Source organism: Oncorhynchus nerka, linkage group LG8, assembly GCF_034236695.1.
Source record: "Oncorhynchus nerka isolate Pitt River linkage group LG8, Oner_Uvic_2.0, whole genome shotgun sequence".
Taxonomy (NCBI): domain Eukaryota; kingdom Metazoa; phylum Chordata; class Actinopteri; order Salmoniformes; family Salmonidae; genus Oncorhynchus; species Oncorhynchus nerka.
In genome coordinates, this window is record NC_088403.1 from 11,350,690 (window position 1) to 11,361,193 (window position 10,504).

The 10,504-nt window shown below is 50.2% G+C and overlaps 1 protein-coding gene across 1 annotated transcript in view; it reads right to left on the reverse strand.

Moving 5' to 3' along the window:
* Positions 1–10,504, reverse strand: part of LOC115127176 (serine/threonine-protein kinase WNK1-like) — a 214,617-nt gene that overhangs the window by 93,932 nt on the left and 110,181 nt on the right. Inside the window, 2 exon segments of the mRNA XM_065021325.1 lie at positions 3,349–3,506; positions 5,951–6,171. Of these exon segments, the coding sequence (XP_064877397.1) occupies positions 3,349–3,506; positions 5,951–6,171 (379 nt within the window).

The following is a 10,504-nucleotide window of genomic DNA, read 5'->3' on the forward strand; positions in this document are numbered from 1 at the left end:
ACCCACCCGGCCATCCATCCGGCCATCCCTACAAGTGTTTCTGATTGCAGAGTTGTGTGGTGTGATTAAAACACCTCCAGGACTATAAGGAGGGATCAAAGCTTAACGGATGAACTGGTGTAAAAGGGAGGGCAGCCCCCAAAACATAGTCCAGCCTCCCCTCAGATAATGTCTTCCTGCCATCCCCTGTCCACTAGAATACCAAGCACTAGATGAGGTGGCATCCTTCAGCTGCTGTCTACAACTCTCCACAGCCCATTATGGAAGCCCTTCACAGCCAACATGAGGGCTGTGTCATTCCTCCCTCCCTGGGATTCTGTGGCCCCTTAGGATGGACAGGATATCCTGTGAGGAGGGGGAGTCTGTACGGAGGAGGGGGAGTCGGTACAGGGGGGTCCAGAGGAGGGGGACAGGGGGGTCCAGAGGAGGGGGAGCCGGTACAGGAGGGGGAGTCCAGAGGAGGGGGAGCCGGTACAGAGGAGGGGGAGCCGGTACAGAGGAGGGGGAGTCGGTACAGAGAGGAGTCGGGGAGTCGGTACAGAGGAGGGAGTCGGTACAGAGGAGGGAGTCGGTACAGAGGAGGGAGTCGGTACAGAGGAGGAGTCGGTACAGAGAGGAGGGGGGTCAAGAGGAGGGGGAGCCGGTACAGAGGAGGGTGGAGCCGGTACAGAGGAGAGGGGAGCCGGTACAGAGGAGAGGGGATCGGTACAGAGGGGGGGAATCGTTACAGAGGATGGGGGAATCGTTACAGAGGAGGGGGAGTCGGTACAGAGGAGGGGGAGTCGGTACAGAGGAGGGGGAGTCGGTACAGAGGAGTCAGAGAGGAGGGGAGTACAGAGGAGGGGGAGTCGGTACAGAGGAGGGGGAAGTCGGTACAGAGGAGGGGGAAGTCGGTACAGAGGAGGGGGAAGGGTACAGAGGAGGGGGAAGTCGGTACAGAGGAGGGGGAAGCAGGTACAGAGGAGGGGGAAGCAGGTACAGAGGAGGGGGAAGCAGGTACAGAGGAGGGGGAAGCAGGTACAGAGGAGGGGGAAGCAGGTACAGAGCAGGGGGAGTCGGTACAGAGCAGGGGGAGTCGGTACAGAGCAGGGGGAGTCGGTACAGAGCAGGGGGAGTCGGTACAGAGCAGGGGGAATCGGTACAGAGCAGGGGGTACAGAGGAGGGGGGTCGGTACAGAGGAGAGGGGGTACAGAGGAGTCAGGGGAGGGGGTACAGAGGAGTCAGAGAGGAGGGGGTACAGAGGAGTCAGAGAGGAGGGGGGTACAGAGGAGTCAGAGAGGAGGGGGGTACAGAGGAGTCAGAGAGGAGGGGAAGTCAGTGAGTGACAGTGGGAGATGGGGCCTGTCTGTGTGTTGAAGACATGACAGAGAGAGAGCCTTGCTGACACTGAGGACAACTGGAGGACTGAGTTTTAGGTTTCAGGTAATTGAAGAAAAGTGATTCGGAAGAGAATGTAGCGCAAAACCTCTATGGTATTTGGAGTATTTCAGCATTGCTCTTCCTGCAGAATGATTTCACCAGTGTGGGGGTTAGCCTGCCTATACTGGCTTTACTGGTTGACTGAGGAATTCCCACACTTGAGGTCAGTAAAGGCTGTCTGGACAAATCACAGAACCGTCTGTGATCTACAGAAGCAGCTGAGGAAGCATGGAATGCAGACAGGTTTGCCCTCTACTTCTCTCAATATAAGAACACACCACAGCACAGCAGACCCACCGTCTCCCCCTACTGGTGACCTTCACAGAATCCCTCACTGAGCCTCTGGGTTTGTCCCCTAGGGTGCCATGGGCCCTGGTCAAAAGTAGTGCACTACTGTACATAGGACATAGGGTGTAGTTTGGGACAGCCAGAAAGCCTTCCTCTTTTTCCGTCTATAGCAGTAGCATCATGTGAACGTGGCCACGGCTCCATCTAAACCAGACAGAAGCTCATGACTGCTTCTATTTTACCAGGCCGGAGAGGAAACAACCCAATTTGAGGAAAGAGAAAATAGAAAATGAAAGGTCATCAGTTAATAACAGATGAGATAAAGAGATGTGGGGTGGCGGAGGCAGAGGGAACCTAGGGAGACTATACAGAGGAGAGGCAGTAAGCACAGGACTAGCCTGGTCCCAGATCTGTTTGTGCAGTCAGTTGGTGAGTCAGCACCAACAGATCTGGGAACAGGTTTAGCACAGAAAGGCCATGCCTCGTCACACAGCCACTGATGATGAGGAATAACAAGACTCAAATGTCCTCTCTGCACTCAGGAAGGCCTTCCTCATTCTCAGTGCTTGGAAATAGTAATACAATTGGGTCAGCTAGGTCTCCGGATCTATATGTTTACCAAATCAGCAAACTGGCGAGACCAGCACATTAGGGGACCTATTGTAAACATCTTAATTACAACAAATAAAATGTAATGTGCTGTATGTGAATACAGGCCTGGATTCTGTAGTGGAGTAAAGCGGTCGTTCCCTGGCAACCAGACTAGCAACAGTAAAAGTCAGATAACATCTACAACGTCATTATTAGTTATTAGTCCCATTCAGAGTTGACAGTTGAATCCTTGTAAAAACCTGACCATATCAAAGCTAGACGCTCCTCCCAGTGTCAGAGTCCTAGTTCAACAGTCTATGGCAGACATCTGAATGGTGGAAGCCATTGTGAAACTGCGGAGGCAGAATCTCCCCAATCTCAACATCGTAAATGATATGCTGCTTGCTGGGGTTGGCTGGGTGACTATAGGGGAATGGAGAATACCGGGCGGCACAAAGCAAGGAGGGTGTGTGTGTGTGTGTGTGTGTGTGTGTGTTGTTAAACTCCCTGCCCCCGGGGGGAGGGGAGGTGGATGAGGACGTGGAGTCCTCCTCCCTAGTGATCAAACATGAGCTTTATGATCGACTGAGACCATAAAGAACAAACCACACAGACACATACAGGCCTAGTGTATGTGAGACTGACTGCAACCCAGAGGAATGAGAGACACAGAGAGACACAGAACAAGAAAAAAGTAGAGAGGGTGGAGAAGAGGAGAGGAAGAGAGGAACGGCAGCTAGAAGAGAAAGAGTGTAATTGGCAGTGACATCCAGAAGGGGAGGGGCTGGAGGGGAGGGGCTGGAGGGGGAGAGGATGGAGGGGCTGGAGGGGAGGGGCTGGAGGGGGAGGGGCTGGAGAGGATGGAAGGGCTGGAGAGGATGGAGGGGCTGGAGGGGGAGGGGCTGGAGGGGAGGGGCTGGGGGGAGAGGATGGAGGGGCTGGAGGGGGAGGGGCTGGAGGGGGAGAGGATGGAGGGGGAGAGGATGGGAGGGGGAGAGGATGGAGGGGGAGAGGATGGACCAAGGAATTTTAAGATGGAGGACACTTACGCTGGTGACTCGGCGGTAGATCTGTGCAGCATTCTGGCACTCGGAGTAGGGGTACTCTGAGGTGGCCATCTCCAGCATGCACATCCCAAAGGCATACACATCCACTGACTCGTCGTACTTCTCCTCATACATCTCAGGGGCCATGAACTCTGGGGTACCTTGAAACGGATCAAAACGGAACGGGTTCAGAACTCTCTGTGCCTCACACTGCTGTGTCTCCTCCGGCCCAACTCACCCAAGAGGGCCAGAGGGGAGAGGAGGAAAGGACGAAGCCACGGGACAGGCCGGCGACGTACCACCTGCGAGGAGAGAGACAGAAGAGAGAGCGGAGAGGGGGAATGGTGGGAGCAAAATAAATAAATCAAATAAATAAATAAAAGAGAAGGGGGAAGCTGGCTTCAGTTTAGTCAGAATTGAAACAAGCACAAGTGTTTCTCTGTAAGGCCTTTTATTGGGGCTAAGAGAGAGAAGGGGGGGACAGGTGCACAGAACATGCTGATTGGCCCTTGTGCTGATACTTTGTAATCAAGCAATTGGGAGCAGTCTGGTTAGAGAAGACTCAAACAGGAGAGGGGTTGAGAGGACGACAGGTTGTTAGCCAGACAGACAGTTCAATCCCCTCCCCATTCAGACACAAACGCCTGATTGGATAGCTTTGTAACAGCTGAGTCTGAAATAGCCAATCGAGGGCCTTTATTCCTACATTTGTCCTACTGGTACGGTTATCAACGTAGCTATGGAACTAACTTGTGTCAAAACCTCACCTTTCACAGAGAAACATGATACATGTCTTAGTGTCACTTACCTGTTAGTTGACCTGTTGGAAGCAAAGGTTAGAGTAGGTTGGTTAGGCCCTGAGATAAAGCCCATCCTATAGCTACACACTGAACTAAACAGCTGTGTTCTGTGCGCCTGGTGACACTGGTGAGAAGCAAAGGTTAGAGTAGGTTGGTTAGGCCCTGAGATAAAGCCCATCCTATAGCTACACACTGAACTAAACAGCTGTGTTCTGTGCGCCTGGTGACACTGGTGAGAAGCAAAGGTTAGAGAAGGCCCTGAGATAAAGCCCATCCCATAGCTACACACTGAACTAAACAGCTGTGTTCTGTGCGCCTGGTGACACTGGTGAGAAGCAAAGGTTAGAGTAGGTTGGTTAGGCCCTGAGATAAAGCCCATCCTATAGCTACACACTGAACTAAACAGCTGTGTTCTGTGCGCCTGGTGACACTGGTGAGAAGCAAAGGACACTGAGATAAAGCCCATCCCATAGCTACACACTGAACTAAACAGCTGTGTTCTGTGCGCCTGGTGACACTGGTGAGAAGCAAAGGTCTTACACAGAAAAACTATTATTTAGATTTTTGGGAAATGTTTATTTAATGTTTATTTTCACTTACCAGAACCACTTACTGTGACTGCAGTACATATGATATTATTACCCAGTACTGCAGAATGAGGGAGAGCCTACATGTTTTAACTACTCAAAGAGCATAGATAGACCAAAAAGCAAACAGGTTGATTAAGGGGAAGAAGCTAGATGAGCAGATAGAGATGGCCGTATCAGGTGATCTGAAAACGCTGAGGGGCAGAACACAAAACCCACGAGGAAAACATTTCAGAGAGAGAGAGATGTTACTGCGTCTGAAACGGTCCCCTATTCCCTATATAGTGCGTTACTTTTGACCAGAGCCCTACTGTTCAAAAGTAGTGCACTATATAGTGAATAGGGGGCCATTTCAGGAACATTCATTATCATTGTCAGCATGTGCATCTTAGATTTTAAATCAGGCTTAAAGTAAACAAAGGTCTCCACCCAAAGTGAAAATATGGTTTTTACCCACAAGAGGGGAAAACTCCACATTTATTGTCAACATCTGTGGGATTTCACGATGTGGCTAAAGACCTGCTGTCATTAGGCCAATTTACAAGCTCCAACACACCACAGTTTATGGAAAGTCAGAGTGCTTTCACCTGCCTAATATGAATTTCAATTAGCTTTTTCTGGCGTAACTGATTGTTTTCAGATGGGGGAACAGAGACCAAAACGGTGTTTTCCCCTTGTTAAAACAGGGAACTGGATGGCACAGCAGAGCCGGGGTGGCTCCCCAGTTTCACCCCGAGACCAGTCCAACACAACCAGCCCTGGAGGAAACTGGAGGCCCACGGAGTACTACGGTCAGGGAGAGCCAGGCGCTGAAAACCTGTGGTGGCTCCCCAGTTTCACCCCGAGACCAGTCCAACACAACCAGCCCTGGAGGAAACTGGAGGCCCACGGAGTACTACGGTCAGGGAGAGCCAGGCGCTGAAAACCTGTGGTCGGCTTACGACAAACAGTGGTTGGAATCTTAAACACTTTTTAAAAAGAAGTATATTTAACTTTTATCCAGTCCTTCCAACCCCGTCACCCGAAACCCTCACATTCCATTCCAGAAGGTGTCAATTTAAATCCTAATATATTTTAAATTCAACCATCTGTGGGGAGGTCGGAAGGAATGAGGGAATGGATCTGGCTTTGACACAGGTGTTGGGGTGGAAGGTGAAAGGTCAAGGGTCAAGGGTCAAAAAGGTTAAAACGTCAGTAAATCAGCCTATGTGGTCGTACCTATGACACTCTTGGCGAAGGAGGCCCGTTTGAGCGTAGCCAATCCCAGGTCTCCTATCTTGACGGAGCCAGTGGGGCCGGTGATGAAGATGTTGTCACACTTCAGGTCCCTGTGAATGATGGGAGGGGCCCGGGTGTGGAGGAAGTGGAGCCCCTTTAGGATCTGACGACACCAGCTACGTAGAACCTTGATCTTCATCACCTTGAACCTCTTCAGATACCTAGAACACAATAAGAACAAACCGTGATGAGACTGTGGGACATTTCTAACCAGTGTTGTTCTGATATAGCTGACAAACCATCATCTTCAGCACCTTGAACCTCTTCATGTACAGTACCTACAACACATTTTAAATATTAATTTCGCCAGTAAAAGTTGTCATTATAAATGTGAGGTAAAGCGTTGAGAACAAATACAATAAAACAAGCAGTGGTGAGATGAGGTGTAACATTTCTATCAGGTGTTACAGGTGATTAATGATTATTAAAGTAACCATCACTGATGAGGAGTGATCACTGGTTTCATGTACAGGACCAGTCAAACGTTTGGACACACCTACTCATTCAAGGGTTTTTCTTTTCTTTATTTTTACTATGTTCTACATTGTAGAATAAGAAACACATCAAAACTATGAAATAAAATATATGGAATCATGTAGTAACCAATAAAGTATTACACAAATCAAAATATATTTTATATTTGAGATTCTTCAAAGTAGCCACCCTTCTCATTCTCTCAACCACAAAGACACAGCGGTTGGAACCAAACATCTCAAATTTGGACTCAAACCAAAAGGACTTTAGTAGTGATTTCTTTGCAGCAATTCGACCATGAAGGCCTGATTTACACAGTCTCCTGCTTCCCGTGAAGCAATTATTTGGGCTGCAATTTCTGAGGTTGGTAACTAATGAACTTATCCTCTGCAGCAGAGATAACTCTGAGTCTTCCTGTCCTGTGGCGGTCCTCATGAGATGAGAGCCAGTTTCATCATAGCGCTTGATGGTTTTTGCGACTGCACTTGAAGAAATTTTCAAAGTTCTTGAAGTTTTCCAGATTGTCTGACCTTCCCAGACATTTCTGGGGGTAATGGCCCTAGCCCTCACCCTCCGATCCAACAGGTCCCAGATGTGCTCAATGGGATTGAGATCCGGGCTCTTCACTGGCCATGGCAGAACACTGACATTCCTGTCTTGCAGGAAATCACAAACAGAACGAGCAGTATGGCTGGTGGCATTGTCATGCTGGAGGGTCATGTCAGGATGAGCCTGCAGGAAGGGTACCACATGAGGGAGGAGGATGTCTTCCCTGTAACGCACAGCGTTGAGATTGCAAGCTCAGTCCGATGATGCTGTGACACACCGCCCCAGACCATGACGGACCCTCCACCTCCAAATCGATCCCGCTCCAGAGTACAGGCATCGGTGTAACGCTCATTCCTTCGACGATAAACACAAGTCCGACCATCACCCTGGTGAGACAAAACCGCGACTCGTCAGTGAAGAGCACTTTTTGCCAGTCCTGTCTGGTCCAGTGACGGTTTGTGCCCATAGGCGGCGTTGTTGCTGGTGATGTTTGGTGAGGACCTGCCTTACAACAGGTCTACAAGCCCTCAGGCCAGCCTCTCTCAGCCTATTTCAGACAGTCTGAGCACTGATGGAGGGATTGTGCGTTCCTGGTGTTGCCATCCTGTACCTGTCCCATAGGTGTGATGTTCGGATGTACGGATCCTGTGCAGGTGTTGTTACACGTGGTCTGCCACTGCGAGGATGATCAGCTGTCCGTCCTGTCTCCCTGTAGCGCGGTCTTAGGCGTCTCACAGTACGGACATTGCAATATATTGCCCTGGCCACATATGCAGTCCTCATGCCTCCTTGCAGCATGCCTAAGGAATGTTCACGCATATGAGCAGGGACCCTGGGCGTCTTTCTTTTTGTGTTTTTCAGAGTCAGTAGAAAGGCCTCTTTAGTGTCCTATGTTTTCATAACTGTGACCTTAATTGCCTACCGTCTGTAAGCTGTTCGTGTCTTAGCGACCGTTCGTCAGGTTTATGTTCATTAATTGTTTATGGTTCATTGAACAAGCATGGGAAACAGTTTTTTTTAACCCTTTACAATGAAGATCTGTGGAGTTATTTGGATTTTAACAAATTATCTTTGAAAGACAGGGTACTGAAAAATGTCTTTTTGAGTTTCTTTTTTTTTTGTTGCTGAGTTTATATACACCGCTCAAAAAAATAAAGGGAACACTTAAACAACACAATGTAACTCCAAGTCAATCACACTTCTGTGAAATCAAACTGTCCACTTAGGAAGCAACACTGAATGACAATACATTTCACATGCTGTTGTGCAAATGGAATAGACAACAGGTGGAAATTATAGGCAATTAGCAAGACACCCCCAATAAAGGAGTGGTTCTGCAGGTGGTGACCACAGACCACTTCTCAGTTCCTATGCTTCCTGGCTGATGTTTTGGTCACTTTTGAATGCTGGCGGTGCTTTCACTCTAGTGGTAGCATGAGAGTCCACAACCCACACAAGTGGCTCAGGTAGTGCAGCTCATCCAGGATGGCACATCAATGCGAGCTGTGGCAAGAAGGTTTGCTGTGTCTGTCAGCGTAGTGTCCAGAGCTTGGAGGCGCTACCAGGAGACAGGCCAGTACATCAGGAGACGTGGAGGAGGCCGTAGGAGGGCAACAACCCAGCAGCAGGACCACTACCTCCGCCTTTGTGCAAGGAGGAGCAGGAGGAGCACTGCCAGAGCCCTGCAAAATGACCTCCAGCAGGCCACAAATGTGCATGTGTCTGCTCAAACGGTCAGAAACAGACTCCATGAGGGTGGTATGAGGGCCCGACGTCCACAGGTGGGGGTTGTGCTTACAGCCCAACACCGTGCAGGACGTTTGGCATTTGCCAGAGAACACCAAGATTGGCAAATTCGCCACTGGCGCCCTGTGCTCTTCACAGATGAAAGCAGGTTCACACTGAGCACATGTGACAGACGTGACAGAGTCTGGAGACGCCGTGGAGAACGTTCTGCTGCCTGCAACATCCTCCAGCATGACCGGTTTGGCGGTGGGTCAGTCATGGTGTGGGGTGGCATTTCTTTGGGGGTCGCACAGCCCTCCATGTGTTCGCCAGAGGTAGCCTGACTGCCATTAGGTACCGAGATGAGATCCTCAGAACCCTTGTGAGACCATATGCTGGTGCGGTTGGCCCTGGGTTCCTCCTAATGCAAGACAATGCTAGACCCCATGTGGCTAGAGTGTCTCAGCAGTTCCTGCAAGAGGAAGGCATTGATGCTATGGACTGGCCCGCCCGTTCCCCAGACCCGAATCCAATTGAGCACATCTGGGACATCATGTCTCGCTTCATCCACTCCATCCACTAACGCCACGTTGCACCACAGACTGTCCAGGAGTTGGCGGATGCTTTAGTCCAGGTCTGGGAGGAGATCCCTCAGGAGACCATCCGCCACCTCATCAGGAGCATGTCCAGGCGTTGTAGGGAGGTCATACAGGCACGTGGAGGCCACACACACCACTGAGCCTCATTTTGACTTGTTTTAAGGACATTACATCAAAGTTGGATCAGCCTGTAGTGTGGTTTTCAACTTTAATTTTGAGTGTGACTCCAAATCCAGACCTTCATGGGTTGATAAATTTGATATCCATTGATAATTTTTTTTGTGATTTTGTTGTCAGCACGTGCACCTGTGTCTAGACTACATGTGTGTATCTGGATCAGTACCCTGAGTGTTACAGTGCCAGACCTCAGTGTCTTTTCTTTCTGCACTGGGCTCAGGCTCCCATGTTGAACACCCCCCCCCCCGTGACAGTGTTACAGGAAGTGGACAGTGTTACAGGAAGTGGATAATCTAGGCCATGACAGTGTTACAGGAAGTGGATAATCTAGGCCATGACAGTGTTACCGTCCCCATAGTGAAGGTCCAGTCGTTTGGGACACAGCACACTGACTCTTCCACAGGAGGGAGCTGCTGGTCTGGCCCAGAGTCCTGAGCTGCACTGTCTGTCCTGTTGTGGGCCCAGACAGACTAGCACCACATGGTCAGTACTGGTACCACACCACAGCAGATTGGACAGGCAGCCACACTGACACCCTCTCGTTTTGTCTTTATCTGTCTCTCTCTCTCCCCTCCCCCTCACTTTGTCTGTCGCTCTCTCTCGTTCCATGTCTCTCTCCATCCTCACCGTTTGTCTCGTTCTCTCCCCTCCCCCTCACTTTATCTGTCGCTCTCTCCCGTTCCATGTCTCTCTCCATCCTCACCGTTTGTCGCTCTCTCCCCTCCCCCTCACATTGTCTGTCTGCCCGTCTCTCTCACTCTACCTCAGTCTCGCTCCCTGCCTCCGCCTCTCTATCAAGAATGTGAGGAATCTGCAGCAGCAGCAGCTGGCAGGTGGGCAACTCTTCCAGCTCTCCCACAATGCATCAATCCCATGGAAGTTGGGGTGGTGGGCGGCACGCAGTCCGTTGCCCATTTCTACTGTAGCTGTCTGCTCTACATTCAGGTTTTATTGTTACCACAAACACCAC